Raw genomic sequence first — 21,363 nt, 5'->3', positions numbered from 1 at the left:
TACATTATTTACTGCAGCTTCTTACAGCTTAAATGATCAAATTAGAGATGCTTGATCTTAGCTAGTTGATTTCCATTCATTCTGCCCCGCTGCATTTCTTTCACTTTGTTCGACAGCCACACATGTCTCCTCATGCTTCGGATTTTGATCAAACAAATAAATGGTCAGCTTTGGACTTATAATGAATTGACAAATGAATCCTTCTTCTGATTAATACATCCACCACAGACTAATGTACAAACTAGTAAGGGAAGAAGTTGAAACAAGTAAAGTACGCAACTCTGTGGAAATCTGAAGCTGACAAGCACCATTCTGTGCATATTACTGTGTTCAATTTTTTTTACATTTTGATGTTGAATGTAATTTTGTGGGCTACAGTACTTGTACTAGAGTAGTTGTACTGTAACTTTTCTCTTTTTAGATCTGAGAGGATTAATTAATTTATATCTAGATTCAACATGGATTTAATCAGCCAAACTATTTGAATTCTATATGGTGCCTTCCTCTATTACCCAGTGTCTTTTCACAAGTTTTTTTTTTAACAGACCATATGATCACTGTTTTAATGCCAGAGCTCGACTAACAGTTTTCAGACATATGTGGATAGTTTAGCGGCTGTCTTTATTCTTGGTACTCCTGTCTACTGCTGCTTTTGTTGCAAATAGAACTGTCTTAATTTTTTTTTTTTTTTTCTGTTTAAAAGGGAAACTATTGAACAATTTGGCTGAAAAATAATGGCTTAAAAAGTACTCTTTATTTGGTTGTATCGTTGATGAGACTTTGAATGTAAAATGTTAGCTTTTGTGACCTACATCTGATCAATTTAATTGAATGATTATGCTGTTTTCAAAATTGCTCTTGTACTGGATGAAGCATTTGTCAGAGTGACATTAGCATTCAATGGTGTCACTCTATTTATTAGTTCTAAACCGCTTTGGATCAAAACGATAAAGGGTTGCGTAAGGGTGTGTTTCAAGGGACTTGCTCGACTATTATCGCTACCAAACTGTCTTTTTTTTCATTACTACAAGCACTATAAGCACTGTTATTGTGTTATTGATTCAAATTAAAGATTGAAACAATATCAATTTCCCCATCTGAGACCCACCGGGAAACCCAGGTGATCCAGGAGTCCCACGCTGGCCCTTGTCTCCGGGTTCTCCAGGTAAACCATCCTGTCCTGGATTTCCCCTTGTGGCTCCAAGAACCTCTCCAGGCTGACCTTTGGCTCCAGGGCGCCCTGGAGCACCATCATTACCCCTGGCTCCATCAAAACTCTGTCCTGGTGCACCTGGAATCCCAGGGTCCCCTCTGGGCCCGGTAAAACCTGCATGGAGCAAGGGTGAAAGCAACAGGGGAGATGACAGTTAAAGAAACAGATTGATAGAGATGAGCTTTACGTCAGTATGTAGCTTTAATCTTAATGTTCCAAAGGGTTCACCAAAAATAAAAAAGGAAGACCCAACGTTTTCCTTCATGTCTGGCTGTACTTCATGGGATTTGCTTTTGTGAAATTCAGCTTAAAGATTGCAGGAATTGAACACTTCAACAGTATCTATGTTCAATCCCAGAGCTAGTGTAGCGCTAAGCTCCTGCAAACCATTTGTTGTTGTCTGTAAGTTGTTTCCACAAAGTTAGCATGAGTAAGTACACATTGATGCAGCACTGAGCCACCTCTGTTTGGTCTGAGTGAGTTACCAAAGAGGTGGAGAGGCAGCTTAATGAGGATATGTGAAATAAGCTACTGGTGGCTACTCGGCTGTGTATTTTTCTTTCTCCCTTAACAGTTCATTGTCTCACTTCCTGTTTTTGTCTCAGCCCTGTCTGAAAGTTTAGCACCTTGAGTTTGAGAGTATATTGAAATTTTCTTTCATTCTTCATCTGCAATAATCCTGCATGTGGCGTCTTCACCACACACCGTGACACAGTAAAGCAAAGTAAGAACTAGAAAAAAATAAGAAAAAGGGTTCAATCAAGTTGTCTCTTTGCACCAATCAGTATCTTATATTCGTAGGTACGAACTAATTTTAGTTGTGCTGACAATAAACAAAGGTGGTTTCCTATTTAGTAATAGGTTTGCATTTGAAGCTTGGATCCTCTAATTGAAGTGTGCTTTATCCAACCACCCATAAATGATTTTTGAAAGTACCTGCCCTTTTCCAAATGGTTTTAATGGAGGACTTCCCTGAGGGTTCTGTAAAAACCTAGCGCTCATTCATCTTTGAAGCATTAATCTACTGCCAATTACGGCTCATCACGTTAGCCATAATGCTAGTCTGTTAACAGTATTACCACAGACCAACACACAGGTTTACCTTGTGGTCCAGGCTGGCCTCCAAAGCCAGGTTCTCCCCTCTCTCCTTTGCCTCCATCAAACCCTGGACGTCCAGGTCCTCCTCGGGTTCCTGGCTGACCTTTAGGGCCTGATGGAGATAAACAGGTTGAGCACTTATTCTGAACATTATTCATTGTTAATGTCTACATTTTAGGCATTTACAAAACTTCAAACTTCAGTAATTAGTGAGCATTTTCATATGAAGTTAAATCGTCTGATATCAGACTTTAAAACTACATTTTAAGCTGCGTTTGTATTGGATGGTGTAAGAAACTGCTCCAGCCAAAGTGATGTGTCACTCAATTTTTGGTTGCTTTCAGAAATAGCTGTGAAGTAAAACTGAACAATTGTTCAGAAAATGTGCATATAAACCCTGCTTTAATTAAATGTACATTTAGAAAAAACAAGAATAGCACAACTTGTTAATTGAATGAAAAAATAAAAGAAATGTGCTCCAATGCAGTCTAAAAGTTGAAGCCAGACTTCCTTATCTTTTAAAATCAGAGCAAAGAACAGCCTGATAAAAATCAGATGGGATGTCTGGGAATATTAGAAGACAAAATCAGTGTAAAACCTCGGTGAATACTGTACCTGGTCGTCCTGGTATACCAGGCACACCGGGTTGTCCAGCCTCACCAGGTATGGTACATGGTAGCAGTTGGCCTAGTAGCACCCATACACAGGTTAATACACATATTATGCATTTTTACAGCGAACACTTAGACACACTGCTGTAATGACATTACGTTTACTTCATACCTGTGTATAGAAGGTAAATACATGCTTAGACACCAGACTTGCTAAAATCAAATGTACAAACACCACTGTTGTCTTTACAGTAACTCTACACATACTAATCTATACATCTGTGTGATCCTTACCAACAGAAATCTAGCAAAACAACTGCTAATCCATCACAGCTGACATTACGAGGACTGGTGTGTGTGTTTTCTTTCTTTCTTAAAGTAAATGTTTTGCAGTATTGATTGTCTGTCGCTTGCACTCGCACAAACAGAATTGCATTGGGGTTAATCGTTTAACTGTAGGAATTATTCTATTGGAGGCTGAATGATGTTAGTAGCAAATTTGTTGTATGAATGAGTGAATAAAAAAAAAAAGAAGAAGCCTCATTGGATAATTTGAAAGTTGTACATTCCACATGACTTTTGTGTCTTGGGACCCCCCCCCCCCCCCCCTCGCTGGTTAAAAGCACTTAGCAGAAGCAGGTCTTGGAAACATGCGCAAGGTTTCAGCAGCTTTGCTCGGGAGGAAGTGGTGAATATGAACAAATGCTACTGTCCGGTGACTGTTGGCCCAACCACATCGGTTGGCGACACCTTTGGTTGCAACTGAAACTCCGCTGTAGAATCATCGACTGACTCTGCCAGCATGGAATCCCATCCATCGCCCCATCATGAACAAATGATTCACAGGGAGTCAGTTGTCTTCAAAAGGCACGAGACTACATTTCCCAACACTGCCTACTTTGAAAAAAAGATTCCCCTCATAAAGGGTTATTAGGTAATTATTGGCTTTGATAATCACGACTCCATCAATTACTAATGTTTCATCGATAATTAGTTATAATCCATTAACATGAGCAAATTCTGGTTTACCATATTGTGAGGAATCGTTTTGAGTCTTCCTTGTACCTCTAGACTGTTGCTTGTTTTAATTCATTTTAATTAATTTGAATCATTTTATTTCTTTCTATTTATATTCTTTTACATATTTTTAATGCTTTTTCTGCTCCCTGCTGCAATGCTTTTATTTTATGTAAAGCACTTTGAATTGTTTTGTAAATGTGCTATACAAATGAATTTGACTTTGACTTTTGACTTTGTGAAGGTATCTGGACTTTTATAATCTGGCAACCCTAAAATTAGGAATGAGTAATGTTTTTTTTAGACTGTAACAGAATCCTGTCCTTTGACATTTCTCTTTTCCTGTGAGTAAGCCTCACATCGTATTCACAATGCATCCAAGAGGTCACCAAGGTTTTTTTTGCATGGCTGTTGCTTTGAGGTCCCAAAAGCTTACTAGCCAAAACAGAATTTTTACTTGCTGTGATCCATAAAATTCTTCCTTTTAGTCTTCCTGGATGAGATCTGATATCGATCAAAAAACCTGAAAGTATCTATGTCTATTATAAACCTCTTTGTACAAATAAATAATATCTATATATTTAATATAAAATAAAACTCGTAACTATGAGTTCAAATTTACCATAGTCACCTGCAATGTCCTCCCTTACTACACCCAGCCATTAATGTTAAAATAATTGCTATTAGAGCCAAAAATATTCAGTTTGAGTCTCTTTTTTTAACATTTAATCTTTTGCGTCCTTATAGTTGCAAACTAAGGAAACAGCAGCCAATGCTTCAAAGTTGCTTACATGGTGAACACATGGTAAAGCCGTACTTTTGGTATGTTTATTTCCACCGAAAATTGTCGATGAGACAGATTAGCTAGACCGGCTAGCATGAACACATGAATTAAAAAAATCCTTCTCCACTGCTCCTGTAAGCAGTTGGTTTTGGCTGAGAGGTACTTTGATGAATCCACCAGTTACTGGGCTAACACTACAGTACACACTCTGTCCCAGGTTGTTTACTCTGGCTGGTGGTTGAAAAAGTTAGCTACCCACCCGTTCCCTCTCCGGCGTCATTAACCCCTCCACAGCTGTTTTCACCTGGACAGATACACATGCACATGGAAGGTGAGACAGGTGGAGGGATGGAGAGAGGGAGGGATATAGAGGGAGAGAGAGAGAGAGAGAGAGATTCATAGAGAGAAGGGGAGTAAAAGGTGGCAGCATACAAAGCCAGTCAGGGTCATTTGCATGCGCCAATAAAGCAATTAATTTCTGTTTACATCAAACAGTTATCAGCAAATCAGCAATCGGACTAAGTCAATTGATTAAGGTAGAAGCATACTGAAATGTGAAATGCTTGGTTCAGAGTAAAAATGCTTAAAACAGGTTATTGCCATCAACAAGAAAGAAGAGAGAAAAGGAGTTATGATGAAAAACAAACTGCATCTGCAGTCCTCGTCCTTCATTCTCTCTCATCTCCTGTGGCAATGAACCTCATATTAATAGCAAAATGAATCAGTTGTTTAGCATTAGCGTCATAGTACAAGAGCACATTCATACTGAGATAAGCTGCTGCTCAAAACTGTGTCATTTAGTCTCAGAGAGGCAGAACATAGTGTCATCAGCAAGCTGCTGGAGAAATGCAACAGTTCCCATTTTGAAGAACAGTTTAACATATCTGTAGTGGTTTTTTTACACAACATGCTATCGCGGTGTGTAAGGTTTGACACTGGCTGAGGAAAATGCGTTTTTTAAAAGATCTTTTAAAAGATTCCTTGAGTTCAAGTGCGTCGTATTCTGTGAAGCGGGGTCACTTTCTACATTCGTCAGATAGTGACTCTGTGTGGTGCTACATGTTAAATACACACAGATGCATGAGTTCTGCTGGGGAACCACGTCACTATTCAAACTTAGGTCACCCCAACCATACATGCATTTTGTCTTCAGTGAATCAAACTCATTTACACTTTACTGTAAGATTCACCGATAATTATCTGAGATATTAGCCCAGAATTGGTGAAAGGAAACACTCATAAATGTGGGACTTTTCTGAGTTGAAAGTTTCTACGTTTTTATTTTATATAAAAAAATAAACTTGAATCAACTTTTCCTTTAAATGTTTTTTTTTAATTTGATCTGGTGTCCTCTGTTCGCCTCCTCTGAGACTAACGAAGCACAGCAGTTGTGCATGTCAGCGATTGCAATGTCATCAATGAGCATCAATCAGTCAACTAAAGAAGCAGTTTATGGAATTATAGATTATTGGCTGCAGAAGAGTGTAAGCACATTAATGGAGACCATTAATCATGTAGTTAACAGTGCACAACTGAGCAATGAAGGGCAGAAAGCTGCTTTGGTATAGAAAAACCAACACAAGCCATGTTGTCTCTTCAGGTCCTTGAGAGTCTGATTTCGTCAGCAACAGAGATGAACCAGGGTCGGTTTGTTGCCTAAAAATGTGTTCTGATGGGTGTTAGGATGAGTTTGCTATTGTAACTACAGAACACAAAGGCAGGACAGTGACATGATACGATATGTAGGATGTATAGTCAAGGATTTGCCCTGTGGGATGAATACTGACATTCAAATGCACTCATGTTGTCTCTCTTCCTCTCACTCGGAGTCGCACTTATGGACGCAAACACTCAACAAGCCAGGCGTACTGTTGTTTCTCCCCATCATCACCTACCTTTTTCTCCAGGAAAACCTGGTTCCCCTGGCAACCCAGGTAGACCGGGGTCCCCGTCCTCCCCACGGACGCCAGGAAGTCCGACAATGCCAATACCAGGCTCGCCGGGGCTGCCGGGACGACCTTTGGACCCGGGAAAGCCTGGGAATCCTTTCTCTCCAAATGTGCTGTAGCTCGGGTCACCCTGCAAAGGAAAGCAAAGGAAAGAAGAGGGGAAAAGCAGAAAAGGGATGTCAAGGCGATGAGAGATACTAAAAAGGAAGAAAGTTGTTTTGACTTCTTTTAAGGACTTGTAAAAACCTTCAAATAAAAGCCTTTGACTATAAGTTGTGAACCTCAGTACTGTACTTACTGGGAGTCCCGGGGATCCAGGACGGCCAGACACTCCGTCTCTCCCAGGTTTTCCTGTCTCACCTCTGGGTCCTCCGGGCCCAACAGCTCCTTGCTCTCCTTTCTGCCCTGAAACTCCAACTACGTTGGATGTCCCCTTCTCTCCCTTACGACCAAAGTAACCCGTCTCACCGACACGACCCTGCAGAAAGAAATGACAGTTATGTGTGAAGACTCATGAAACAGGAGAAAAAACAAACATTTAATCATTCACGACCACAAGTTTAAAGCAGGATAAACTTCAGATGTTTCGATTTTTTTTACTCACATCAGGTCCCGGTAAGCCTTGTAAGCCTGGTGAACCAGGATCACCGAGCTCACCCTTCCGTCCAAATGAGCCAGGGCTGCCTTGGGGTCCAGGAGGTCCAGGAAATCCAGGATACCTTGAGGTGTCTTCGCCTATGCAGTTACAGTCGCCAAGGTCACCTGCAGGATTCGGAGGGGAGAGGAGAATGGAAGAAGAGAGAAGGAAAGAATCATTTAAAAATGATTTTTTAAACTAAAATATACATGCTTTGGTTAAGCAGTAAATTTGAAAGAAATAACTAAAAGGGAAATCAACCAGTTTACACGAAAATTTGCTCTTGCTGTACACATATGGATATAGAAAATAATCTGCTTTTATCAGGGATCAACACAACCTGATAATATTCTTACTGCTTCTATAGGAATTAGTAGAGCAAATGTCAGCCAGGTGCTGCTGATCAAATGCACTTGATTAATGAATCATGGGCAAAGTGTGAACACCTCTATGAAAAGAGGAAGTTTAGTCAGTTTGCTGGTCTGAAGCATTCAGCTAATGCCAAGGAGGACAGACATCAGCAACGATCTTAGAGAAACAATTGTTGCTGCGCATCTATGTTGGAAGTCCATCATTCTGCAGTGAGAAAGATTATTTACAAGTGGAAACCATTCGAGACAGCTGTCTATGTTCTAAGGAGAGGACGTCCCAGCAAGGTGCGACTGCGCAATGCTCCGAGAAACTAAAAAAACCTGTTGCATGTTGGATGTTTCGTGGTTACCTTTTGTTTTGTTTGACTGGGGAAGGGAATATGTGGAGAACAGAAGAGGAGAGGAGATAATTCTTACCGGGATAAATCTAATTAAGCTGCTGACTTTAAAATCTGCTAATTTACAAGCCGACATTTTACTGAAATCTGATCCTCTGCCAAAAAAAGGACTTTGTTTTTCATAAATTGTTCCTGCGTTTCACAGCGTAACATGTTGTGCTGTAACAGTAAGTCTTCAAGTAGTTATCAACCTATTTGGGAAAACATAATCAAAGCAATGGCAGAATGAATAAAGACTGAGTTGTATTTTCAACAGTGAGACAGTATAATCTTCTTTTTATTTAGATTGTATGTGTACCTCTAAAGCCATTGGCCCCTCTTTCACCCGGTGGTCCTCTAGGGCCAGGTAACCCAGGTGGTCCGGGGGGACCGGGAACATCTGCAGGCAGAAAGACACATGAAAAATTGGATGACTTAGAAGTTCAACTGTAGCGCACAGGTAATATAGCAATTCTATCATTTGTACACTGCTTGAACTTGAGCAGAATTGCACTGACTCTTGTAATATACAATGGACATCTATAAAGCTCCATTCTTGGAGGAATATTTACATTTTACAAACAAATCATTTAAAGCAGCACAGTGCAAGTGCAGCTTGGTACCACAGCACAAGGTTTGTTTGCTCTGCTTTGTCATCAGTTTGAGCTGCTGGTGCAAGGTGAGAGGCTTATCTTCAAAAGGTTTTGAAGTGTTTATATCATATGAAAATATAAAACAGCAATGTATTTAGCAAGAACTAATTCAGTGATTTTAAATGGACTGTAATAGGAGATAACTCTTTGCCTCAAGCAGCATGCATGAGGTTTTGCAGTCTGGAAAGGCACGGACACATTCAGAAGTTTCTCCCATTCGGTTCAATTCCAACACTTGTGCCAATGCGGGATTTTTGTTTAGTTTTGCATCATCACTGTCTGAAATAACCAGAGAGTCTGTGTGACTTTCATCATTGTCTTCCAATTATTTACTTTCAGGTTGTTTCTTTGTTTTTGTTGAATTCTCTCTATATTTTCTAAGTTGGTGTCAAAAGCGAACTAAAAGAATGTCAGAAAACAATTGCATTGCTCATGCAGCTGCTAAGCATTGAAATCCATGTAAAATCAGTGAATTATGCAGGTGACACCTTGTGGCCAAAGAGGAGAAAAGCAGCTTGGAGTAGAGAGACAATCCTATCCAAGTCTGAAGCTTGTAACAGCCTGCAGTCTCCACTTACCCCCACGTCCTGCACATAATACAGTGCGGAAAAAAAAAAGCGTTTTGATCGTTAGATGCTGCCAGCTGAAAGATGTTTTGCGTTCCGCTTTGCGAGGCTGAATATTTCCATGGCAACCATAGCACTATGGCTGCCGTTAGGATACCTGTTAAACTTACCCACGGGATAGATGACGCAGGGATCAACGGGCGACCCTTGGAGGACAGCAAAGTCAGACAGCTGTTATGTTTTAAAGTTGGTTTCTATTCTATTTATGTGTATTCTTACGGACAAGCTCGCTTTTATTTCACAAAATGACAAAATCCATTTTTCATCCTCGAAATTATTTTGTGCCAGTTGCAGCTCTGATGCAGAACGATGCTGTGTCTGCATATAAATTATGCTAAATTAGGAATCAATTTATTTAACTTTTTTAATAATGAATAACAATAATAATAATAAAAAAGACTGAAGAAACGTTTCCAACAATTTATTCTCAAGAGAAACGTATTGCTTCGTATATGCTTCGGTGACCAAGTCTTCATCCCTCAAATAAGCCATATCACTCCAAAGCAATACCTGTGAGGACGGACCAGAAGGCTTTATCAGTCAGTACTCTGCAAACATACCATAAGGGCCCTGAGGCCCACCAGCACCCCGGGGTCCAGGGAGTCCAGCGGGTCCAGGGGGTCCAGGTTGACCTGGGCGTCCTTCAGTGCCATATCCTACTGGGCCTGGGTTACCCTTCTCTCCTTTTAGTCCTCTGCTCCCAGGATAACCTGGTGGTCCTGGAAGACCTGTGTGCGTGGCATTTGGACAGAAATTGATCATCTTAATATATACAAACCAGTCTCATCTGTCTTGTGTGAGACTGTATTCAGGCTAATTCCACATACTCTCGATGAGTGTATTTTACCTGTAGCAAAACCACCAGTTCCTGATTGGCCTGGAGGTCCTGACAGTCCTGTAGGTCCTCGGTCACCAGGAGGTCCTGGGCGGCCATTAGGACCAGGGTCACCTGGAAATCCTTTAAATACTAATAAACAACACAAGCAAAAGGTATATCAAACAACAGGATATTATTTCAAGAACAAATGTGTGTGTTTGTGTCCATGTGTGTTATATGCCTCGATCATTGCTGAAAGATGCTGGTCCTGGAGGTCCAGGGTCTCCTCTGTCTCCCTGTGGGAAGTTCATACAGGTCAGGACTAATTGTTATTGTGAAAGATGAAGAAACAGAGATTTAGCCTTGACAAGCATAAGCTTGTATGTGACAAGTTTGAATAATTCAACCACACAACCAAAAGGGTTAGGTCTGATTACTACAGATAAATAAATCATGTCCCGACTTTCTGGTCTAGCAAGCGTTAATGTTAGCTAAGCATAAGACAGAAAGCATAGAAACAGCCGGACTCTGACCAAGAATAATGAAATGCACCAACTCGCCACTATGAAGCACACTCTGGGCAATCATACTGCATGGTAGTTTAATCAGCTCAAAAATCACAAGTAGAAATAACACAATATTGTTTTATGAGTGCTAATTTAAGCTAATAAGATGACTTAGCTACAAATTTAGGCACCTTAGTTTTTCCCAACAATGTCAAGCTATTCTTTTAAGTAGCATCTGTCGGTGTTAACAACAGCCGTTATACAAGTTATGACAGTTGTATTAATTAGCTTCTCAAATTAGGGCTGAGCACAGCCACTAAATTGATTTAAGAAACAATGACACAATATCCTGGTGAAACAAGTTTATTGCATGAAAAAACACTAATTCTTAAAATAAATTTGATAGTTTTACTGACATCATGTACTGAATAGAGAGAAAACAATTAACATTAGTTATCATAATATAACAATATTTGTATAATAATATAATAATAATTATATTATAATAATAACTCTGATGTTATTATTTTTTAAACTGTATAATAATATAATATTCATTATTATAACCCACAGAAAAAACATTTAACTGAATGTGTAGGACAGATAAACACACACACACACATGCACACACACACACATGTGTGTATTGCTTTTACCTTGGGACCTGGGTATCCAGGTCTGCCAGAGACACCTGTATCACCTCGATATCCCTGTGAAAGGAAAACCTCAGTTTAGGTTTGTAAATGTAACGGACAAATACAGTGCATGACTAGACAGCACTGCAGGGTATCCCAAGATTTTACTGAAGACAATTTGTCAGCATACAGACATATTGAAACTTGAAACGCCACAAAATAAGCTATGGTAATATAGCATGCTGTTGGATGGGAAGGTGGAGGAAAACTTAAACTGTTTTCTTGCATTCTTCGTCCGTTACACTCTGCATCACTTTCTTTTATGCAACTACATATCTTGTACCAGTGCATAAATTCTGTTTTATATTCTCCAGGTTATTTCACTAGACACAACTGTACATTTTTGTAACTTTCTATAATTAGTTAATATCTCTGCAGGAACGCTGGATTCTTGAGTTTGTGGGACATTTTCAAAGATAACTATTGGTGATTCAGTAACCCAGAGCTGAATTAGTCTTGCTCTTGTTCAAAGTAACACTGGTGTATTTTCGTGGTATGACATAGTATAATAATCAATATTTAGTGGTTAGCTTTACAAAGCTTACCTGTTGTCCTGGAGGCCCGGGAGGTCCATTTAAACCCGGAGCTCCCTGTTTGATGGAATCAGAAACAACATCCACCACAGAAGATTAAGTAGAAGGAAATATATGGTAAGAGACAAACCTGACCACAGACAACAATAGGAAGCAAGGCAAAGTTGTGCATTCCGGTATTGACTCTAAGTGCAATATATCAGAACGCAGCGGTAAGGTGTCTTACTCTTCCTCCGGGGTATCCAAGAATGCCCTTTTCTCCAACTTCACCGCGAAAGCCGAAAGCTCCCTGGAAATGAACCATACCGGAAAATGATTTGCTTCTTAAGTTTGAGACGTGTATGTGTTACTACTAATTGCTAATTTGGGTTGATGGGAAGTGTTTCGAATTGCTTGGACATGGGATTTACAACAAAGTACTTACGGGTTGCCCAGGAATTCCAGAATATCCTTTAAGACCCTTTGGACCAGGTTCTCCCTTTGATAGACAGAAGGAAAGGGAACAAGGTGAACTTCTGAGCACCAATATGTAGAACATTTACAGAATAGATTGTATCTGGGATTACTGATTCTTTATTGATCTTACAGTATTTATTACTGAACTTACCTTTGGAGGTCCAGACAAACGGTACACAACATCAACACTGTGACAGTTTATTTTTCAGATCTTTCGCTTTTAATCTTTTTTCTTGCTTCGCTGGCAAAGGCACAGCTCAACTAGCTGGTAAAAAAAAGGTGTGATTGATTAAAGAATAAGGAATGCGTGAATACGTATTTGTCTTATCAACTACAAAATCTGCACCAAACTAACAAATGATCCTTACACCTTGAAGTCAAGCAGTAACTGACAGTGTGCAGATATTACAAGCTTAAAAAGAAGTGACTCGTCTTTATGGGTTGCATTAAATAGAGGGGGGGTTCCATAGACTATGGAATCTAGATATTCCGGGGAACCATCACACTGCTGATCACAATGAAAAGAGGTGCTGTCCTGAGGAATCTCACTGGATGATCCAAATTAATCTCATCTTGAATATCAGCAATGAGGGGGTTGAGGGAGTTTTATCAACCTAATATTCTTTGCTGAGTTTAGGACAGGTGTCGAAGGAAACCTTGATATCTACAATATTTGACCTTTTTTGTCTTCTAACACTGACTTATTATTTCAGATTCAGTATGGGGCTGCTACTGTCTATACCTAGGGGGTGTTTTTTCAGTTTGAAATCTTTAAAAGGTAACCCCAAACATTCGAATGATTAACCACAGTTTCTGAAACATCTCCAAAAACAAAGACAAATTTGTCTTTGAGGTGAAACAAAGTCGCTCGCATCCTTTTCCTGTACAAACACACATTACTGTATATACTGTAAAGAGAGGCCGTAGAAGTCTAAAAATATTCACATTTCTGTCATTATTTAATGAGGAATTTGGCAGAAAATCAGTGACAGATGGCTGCCGTTGATAACTCTCCAGCTTCCACATTCACTGAAACCATTTTCATCCAGTGGTTACCGTCAGATACCTCATGGGATTAGCTCGTGTAAAACTGCGTTGTGTTTTCTAACAAACCTGCGTTCCTTTGTCTCCTTTGGGAAAACCCAAAAACTCCACAATGCCATTGATCATTGGCTGGCCGGGGTCACCGGGCAAGCCCACGTCGCCCTGGATACCGTGATCATGGAAGAGAGAGCTGTTTACACCAGCAGGTTGCCAGCGTTCTGATCAGTCGGTGGTGGCGGGATAAGTAGGGGAAAGCTTCTGGAGAGCTTTGGAACATTTGAGGGAAGAAGGGAGCGATTGTTGTCTGGAGGATGGACTGGAGTGTTGGCTGGAGTGTGTGGAGTGAGGAGAGGAGTGAGGAGTGTAAGATGTGATGATGAGAGGCTGGTTTTCATCATCAGTATTAAAATTACATGGTGTTGAAATACACCCTCGATGGGTTGCCAATGTTATCGTACCAGATTTTTATTCACTTATCATTATTTCCGCATACATTTTTCAAGTAGCATTAATTATAATGCTACTTTATAAGCCACACCCACTAACACGCTAACCCCGCCCCCTAACCTGTTGAGTTGGATGTGGACAAAGTTGGATTTGAACCGCATTGGATGTGTGGAGCTGGATGGCCCAACAGCAGGTTGCAGCCAGAAATAATTGAATATTTCAGTCTTTGATTTCAAAGTTAAGATAATTATTTGAAACCTCAAACATTATCTGGATGTGTTTGTTTGTTAAATTCTATCAGCATTCAGATTCTGGCATGTTGACCTGAATTAGTCGTGTGTGCATGTTGTTTCTGTTTCATCAGGTTCTACTTTCTCTTTTCAAAACTTTAGTGATTTCTAAACTGGGAATTTTACAAGCATCAAAGCTTTGAAAGTGGTTGGGTGGCATACTTCAGTAAAAAGAGGCTGGACAGTTGCCTCCATCATGGACCAACCTCTCCTTTACCTCCTCCTCCTCTCTCCATTCCTCACGTCCTCCCTCCGTGGCTGTAAAGTTTGCTGCAATCACTGCTCCTCTTCCTCTTTTGAACCCTAACTACAAGCTTCCTGTTGTACAGCTGGCCCTCAACTGCACCACCTTTACCATTAAACCCCACCACATCCACGTGTGTGTGTGTGTGTCTGTGCTCTGTGAAAGTGCTATAACCTCTTCCATTCCCTTGCAGTGTTACCTTATCTCCTTTGTAGATAGTGAGAGTTCTTTCACTTTCTAGTGACTCGTCGCAGCGAGAACCACTGGGTCCAGGAAGACCCACGTCGCCCTGGAGTCCGGAATACATACAACACACTGTTAGCCAGTCAGGAGAGGTGAGGGGTGGAGCAGGGAGAGGAAAGAGAGGAGGTAAATATGGAAGAAAAAGAGAAGGAGGATAGGGCAGGACTGATAAAGGAGCAGCAAAGGATGAAAAATGGAGGTAAAAAATGAGTAAATGGAAGATTTAAAGATGGTAAACCCAGCAGCCAAGACTATGTGGACCAAAATAAAGTTGGTGCGCTCTTTATGAAATGATTTGCAAATCATTTCAAGCCTATTTGCAATTACAAATAGTAAAAAAACAACATATCAAATGTTGAAAGTTTCCAGTTTCTGCGGGGAAGAGACGCCGTCTGGATGGCTGTACATTCAGAGATGTGCAAGCTACCCACGGCATGTGTACAACGCACACCGACCCTATCTCAGATGCTGACTTTTTAGCCAAGTGGTCCGTCCCCTGCAGAGATTATCTGCAATCCTGGGCTTACGCAATGATTTCCACTGCGTTTTTGCTCATTTTCTGGATCTTTGAACATTATAAACTGTCAATAATGAAATTCCCAAATTGTAAAAAAAAAGTACTTCTTCGTGGCAAATAGTTGTTAAACTCCACACTATGCTCTAAACGCAAATAAATTTTGAGGTTTGAGGTGTTTTAGAGGGCAAGAAAGAAAACCTCTTAAAACCCCCATTCTGAGGAGCTTTCAGCTATTTTCTGACTCTCCAAACTGAGAGCGTTCTGATCACTGTCTACCGTCTAAAGAAAAAAAGAAAAAACAACACAAGATACCTGAAGCAGCAGCGCCAGTCAATAGTTTCAGAAGTATCCAAGCAGCCTCCACGATAAGAGCAGTTTCAATTCTCTAAATAATCAGGAGAGCAGCTTCAGTGCTTCCTTTATTATCTCACTTAGCACAGGATCATCCTTTGTGAAAGAGAGCAGATATTTTCGTCCCACAACACCTTGCAGCCACAACTTTCAAAGTGACGCTTGACTGTATTCATACAGTCATACAAAGTTTGATTTGTGTGGGTAAATATGAGAACAGGAGGAAGCAGATATTGAAGTAATATCTTCTATGATATCTTATAATACTAATATGGTATGTATGAGATCCATCTGACAACATGATAAGATTGCAGTAGGTTAAGTGTCAAAAAGCACTTTTTGTAGAATATCAATTGAACAGCTGTAGTTTCAGTGCTGCATCACAGCTTAGTGATGAGACTTTCAACGCAATGCACTCTTTTTCTTTTAAGTTCGAACAACTTTCCTTAACCTCATGACGTTTTCTAACAAGTTCAAATAAAAGAGCTCAGGAAAAGGTGACAGGATGTCATTTTTTCGCTAATCAACAGGACTACATGGGGACCACGTTGTGAATGTTGCTTGCGTTTACATTGAGAAAATATTCTCGTCAAATATTCTCTGACAAACCAATGTAGAATTACGGGGTAATGTGGGATTAAGTATTTTGGCTCATGAACACGTTAGAATGGTTCTGCTGCTTCACATCAGTCAGTTGTTAGACCACACCCCCCTCCTTTGAATATAAGGCAGAAAATGAGCTGGGTTTTGATGTCAGAAAATAGGAATCCCTGAAAAAAACATTTTTTCCTGTACGAATAGGTGTAATCATAGGTGTTTCTTTATTTAAAAAAACACATTCCATAAATGACCAGTGTCTGGATTTTTTATGATCACTCCGGAGGACTTCTCTACCGGTCGGGTGGACGAGCCAAGAGGTGGCCACCGTGGCCCTTTGGCTCCACCCCTCTGATCTCTGTCTTGAAAGGTGTTATTTCTAAATTGTTGAATTATTTGAAGACATAGTCCACTTGCCATCTTTACTTCTGAGAAATTCTGACACAAATAACTGACCTGCTGCCTCTTAAAAGCATTAAACAACCTTTCCAGTCATTTTTCTTTTGCCTGTTCATACTTTCTTTTCAAAATGATGCTTTGAATGTTTCTAAATTCAAACTGAACATAAATATATGATTTCTTGGTTTCAACATTTGATATGGTGGTTTTTGCTCTAATTTCAAATTATTTAAATGATTTCTAAAGCATTGCACTCTCTTTTTATGTACATTTTATAAAGCATCCCAGCTTTTTGGGGAAAAAAAAAGGTTGGACATCTTTATGAGATTGTTGAGCTGGTTGTCTACAACTCCCCCCTTCATATGCCTCAACAGCAGGCCTCAGCATGGATCCATTTCAGGATTTCAGCCAACAACAATGATCTAAGTGAGAGTACAAGGGCTGTTTTGACCCCATCACTGTTCACACTTTTGATTCATGTGGAACTATTTACTCTTCTTATGACTGTATCTGTCAACAGGACAAACAGCAAGGCCTCTTTCCAACTTTGCTCCTCTTAAGGAAAGGACTCATTATTTATAATAAAAGACAAGCGTGACATCTCACATCACAGCAATTCAGGGTTTAATTTGGGTTTAATAGAGAGCGAACATGCTCTGAGCAAGTTAAGATCTTTGGTCAAATGCGCTGAAATAAAGTCACACAGGTGGAAAATAGGAGGAATGACGGAAAAGCAAAGAGGAAGAACTTCAGGATAGTGCAGGAAGGGAGAGAAAGAGGAAAAAGAGATGAGGGTTTAGAGATATTTTATCTTGAGTTCATTAATAATCAGGTTCCAAGCTCAGGGCGAACAGAGAAACTACATTTATTTGCTTGATTTTTTATAAAAAAGCACTTCAACAGGCCGTAGAGTAGATCCAGCTGTTTCCACATTCACTTCAAAACTTTGAATCTGTCTGATTTCATTCCGTGAGGATTTGCTTAGGCATTACATGCATGCAGTCCATGAGGAGGATGTGTGTTAGTCATGGTGTTTTCAAATGAGCCGGGTGGATGGGGAGGTGGGTGGGGTGTGAGGAGTCAAGGAGCAGGCAGGTGAAATACCAGAGTTCCCAGAGTTGAGGAAGATAAAGTGATGTAGGAAGTAGGAGCGAATGATTCCAGCACCCAGTTACAGCCCACAGATTCTCCTCCACAGTGACAGCTCAGGTATGTAAACTCTGGGTGAAAGCTGACGTTTGGCTTTTTATTTTTATTTTAAATCAGAAATTTCAGAAGATGAATGTTCAGGCCAAATTTTGACCTAAACGTTCGTCAGGTTTTAGCCAGTTTGAAAAATGAAATGTCAGCATGAAAAATCTCTGAGCGGTCACCAACAGTAAAGAGAAAATAAGTGCGTGAAGCCACCGGACGACTCACAACTCCCCGATCTGAGGAAAACGAGAAATCAAACCTGAAATGACTTTGCTGTTTTTTCGTTTTGGTTTTTAAAAGAAAAAACTGATTCAAGATACAAAGTCACAGGTATAAAAATGAAGCTCTGCGCTTCTCTCCTGGAGGTTGTGCTCGTCTCGGTGGCAGCACGGATCATTTGAAAGAACAAACCAGACTCAATCAAGTAGAGGGTCACGTGATCTTTTTATCAAACAGGAAACAGATGCGGCAGTCTGTTCAGCAGACGTGTCAGATGATGGAGGGATGCAGGGATGCAGGGATGTGCGGGGTTAGGATGTGAAAGAAGTGGATGGAGGAAGTGCAGGTTGTGAAGCCACCACCGAAACATCAGCATGCACAGAGTTACAGAACATCAAATGATAATTCATTCGCACACACAAACACACTTACACAGACACACGTGATCATACACACACACACACACACACACAGAAACCAGCTAGAGCACTTTAAGCCTGCTGTTTTAATGTTCTAGTCTAATGTGAGACAATTCAGAATCCACAACATTCCAACAAGAAAAGCATAAAAAGTCTATTGATTTAATCAGAGAAAATAAACATTTCTCAGGCAGAAAAAGTTCATTAAAAGCCAATAAATCAAAAGGACTAAACAGCTGTCTGGTTTATCACCTGTTTATCTATTCATACCAATCTATTCATGTTATATTTCCTTTGACAAGGAGACTGAACGATCCAAACCTGTTGGCGTTCTCTTTCAAAGTGACAGTAAACAAAGGCTTTCGTTTCTGCTTCTTCCACCTGAGAGTGCAGTTTCCTATCTTAGCCATTTAACATTTTATCAGCTCCAGCAGAACCTTAACGTGAAACTGATCGAGAACTTGGCCCAGTTACCTTACTGTAAGTCACTGTGCGCAGAACTGAACGATTCTATGTGAAAAAGAACGCACACCCCATGATGGAAAAATCAACTGTTCCTCGCAAGGTCTTAAAATGAGGCAAATACAACCGCAGATTAACAACATATGACATATTACGCTGTGTCATTATTTATTTAGCAAACAATAAGCCAAAAATGTAGAACCAGCAATTCTCTGGTAGAGAGAAACAGTTGCTTCTGCCCATCAAGTTTTTAAGGGTTATAATGCCATTTCTAAACTATTTGGAGTCCCTCATTCTACAGAGAGAAAGATTATTCACAGGCTGAAAACACTCAGGAATGCTGTCAGTCTTCCCAGGAGTGAATTGGAAAAAAAAGGGTGTACTTTCTTTTTCCCATGCCTATTTGAGACTGCAGGGTGGCAAAACTCCATCAGATTTTCTTTCTCTTTGTCGTATATTCTGGAAATACATTCTGCCATGAATCTAATGTACAGCACAAAGTATCCACAGTATACAGGAAAAAAAGCATGATTTGCACGTTAAACAATCATAAAAGAAAATCTGTATTGGCTGACCTACATGTGCAGGTGTGAAGTGAGTTTGTCAGTTAACAAATCATACCTTATCTCCTTTCTCTCCTTCATATCCGTTACTACGACTCCCCTAAAAACAAAAAGGGTTAGCAACACATCCATCCAGAACACTTAACCACCTTGTAACATGTGATATGACAATCCGTTTTCATCCTTTAGATCTTTTTCTAAAACTTACCACCTCCCCTGGGAGACCAGGAGGACCGGGGGCTCCCTTAAAAGAGACAAAAGAATCAGACTCAGTCACAGTGAGACTCATCAGAACATAAATCAATATAAGAAAATAATAAGAAACAATACTACGAATGACTAAAACACGCCTCTGATAACGGCAAAACTGTTGGTAGCAGAAAGAAGCAGCAGAAGTCGATACAAAATGAGTCATATATTCTGTTAAATGTCGGGTTTTTTCTCCCCTTTTCTCACCATCTCACTGTCAGTGGAAACAGTTAAATGAGCTAAAGAACCTTTAAAGTATGTATCAGCTTGACTGTTGCTGTCTGCTTTATGTGACGCTTTCCTACATTCATCACAGGGCAGTTTGCACTCTAAACATTCGTATCTTTTTTCTTTGTTTGTTTAGCAGGCCGTTACCAATCGTGTCACCACGGTAACGTTCATTCCTGTCATATCGGCTTAGTTTTTCATTTCGTTCTGTGGTAGTGTTTCGTGTTAACCTCAGATGATTTTGTGCTGCTCTAAATGGGAACTGTTAATGCCAAATGCCATCTGTGCGTCCATTTTTATGGTTTTATCTATTTATTTTGAGGAATCTTTTAAAAAAGGATCAAGAGTTTTTCCAAAAACTGATCCGAGGGTGCGTGGACTACTTTTTCATCCAGAACTTCACAGAATATAATTTAATGCAGATCAAAAGTATTCATATAAAAATATGCACTACAAAATATACGTATCTTTTCTGTTTGTGCTGATATTTTTCATAAAATGAATAACATGGGATGGATTATGAACCTGACGTCTACATCTTAAATAATTTGAGGGTTGTATTGTGACCCGTATGTGTGACGTGGAAACCCTACACACCTGTACTTGTTAAGTTTTATTAAGTATTTTAGCACAGCCTTCAAGGCAGCCGACAGGTGAACAATGCTTGTGATTGTCAGACTATTATCGGCATGCAGTATTTGATTTGCACAATAATGACTTTCATCTTTTGTGTGACGACTGAAGAAAGGAGTATCGGATTTGCGCATTTTGCACATTTAATGACTGAAAGGACCATCGTGTCTGTTGTTTGCATGTATTGTATGTTTGTCAATTAAACTTGAAGAACCATCTTTGTATATTTTTTAGTATTTTGTGACTAATCAAGATTTAATTTATCCATGTATTATTTACACGTAACTGTGAGAACAAAATCATGAATTTTTTTTTATGTCATTAAAGCAGTTTTCACAGTGCTGTCAGTATTTAAGGGAATGAAGTTGCTGATCAATGTCATTCTGCTACCTGGCGGATTTCATTTAAAGAAACCTCACGCATCAGTTGAGACTCTTTTTTTCCCCAAGGGCTGCTCCATATTCTATGGCTTCTATGCTCATACTCTTACCTCTTCCTTTTAAAGGTCACATAGTCTTTCCATTTATCTATTGCATTACTTTATTAGTATTAGCCGTTCTATACTTAGTCGTATATTTTAAGAGTTTTTAATTTAATGGAGCATCAGTGATGAGGTTGGCCTGTGGCTCCAGAGGGGCTTCGACCAACACTGACGTATACGGAAGTGCTTTTAGTTATATTTTATTTTAATTAATGACAAAGCATCATCTCACTCCTCAGGCAAGGTGGAAAGCTGTAGTTCTTATCACTGCATTTAGATATGAATAAGTAGCTGCGTGTGATTTTTAAGCTGTACAAAGGTAGATAATTCAGTTAACATACAGGGTATCCATCAGGTCCTCTCGGACCGGGAAATCCAGTTGGACCATAAGGACCTATGCCACCCTGTTATGAAAAAGAACAAAAAGCACACTGCTGTCA

At 39.8% G+C, this 21,363-nt stretch overlaps 1 protein-coding gene across 1 annotated transcript in view; it reads right to left on the bottom strand.

Moving 5' to 3' along the window:
• The window catches only part of col4a6 (collagen, type IV, alpha 6), a 135,324-nt gene that overhangs the window by 16,482 nt on the left and 97,479 nt on the right, over positions 1–21,363 (bottom strand). Inside the window, exons 10-28 of the mRNA XM_072376961.1 lie at positions 21,265–21,327; positions 19,541–19,576; positions 19,391–19,432; positions 14,568–14,657; positions 12,312–12,365; positions 12,114–12,176; positions 11,900–11,944; positions 11,316–11,369; positions 10,389–10,449; positions 10,184–10,303; positions 9,897–10,064; positions 8,377–8,457; positions 7,277–7,434; positions 6,971–7,150; positions 6,619–6,802; positions 4,983–5,027; positions 2,927–2,998; positions 2,316–2,423; positions 1,109–1,327 (exon numbers count right to left, since the gene is read on the bottom strand). Coding sequence (XP_072233062.1) covers positions 1,109–1,327; positions 2,316–2,423; positions 2,927–2,998; positions 4,983–5,027; positions 6,619–6,802; positions 6,971–7,150; positions 7,277–7,434; positions 8,377–8,457; positions 9,897–10,064; positions 10,184–10,303; positions 10,389–10,449; positions 11,316–11,369; positions 11,900–11,944; positions 12,114–12,176; positions 12,312–12,365; positions 14,568–14,657; positions 19,391–19,432; positions 19,541–19,576; positions 21,265–21,327 — 1,843 coding nt within the window. The remainder of the gene's footprint in view (positions 1–1,108; positions 1,328–2,315; positions 2,424–2,926; positions 2,999–4,982; positions 5,028–6,618; positions 6,803–6,970; positions 7,151–7,276; positions 7,435–8,376; positions 8,458–9,896; positions 10,065–10,183; positions 10,304–10,388; positions 10,450–11,315; positions 11,370–11,899; positions 11,945–12,113; positions 12,177–12,311; positions 12,366–14,567; positions 14,658–19,390; positions 19,433–19,540; positions 19,577–21,264; positions 21,328–21,363) is intronic.

This window comes from Leuresthes tenuis, unplaced genomic scaffold (assembly GCF_036924035.1).
Source record: "Leuresthes tenuis unplaced genomic scaffold, fLeuTen1.0.hap1 SCAF_22, whole genome shotgun sequence".
In the NCBI taxonomy this organism is placed as follows: domain Eukaryota; kingdom Metazoa; phylum Chordata; class Actinopteri; order Atheriniformes; family Atherinopsidae; genus Leuresthes; species Leuresthes tenuis.
The sequence above is the reverse complement of the archived record's forward strand: the minus strand, read 5'-3'. Positions and strand labels throughout refer to the sequence as shown.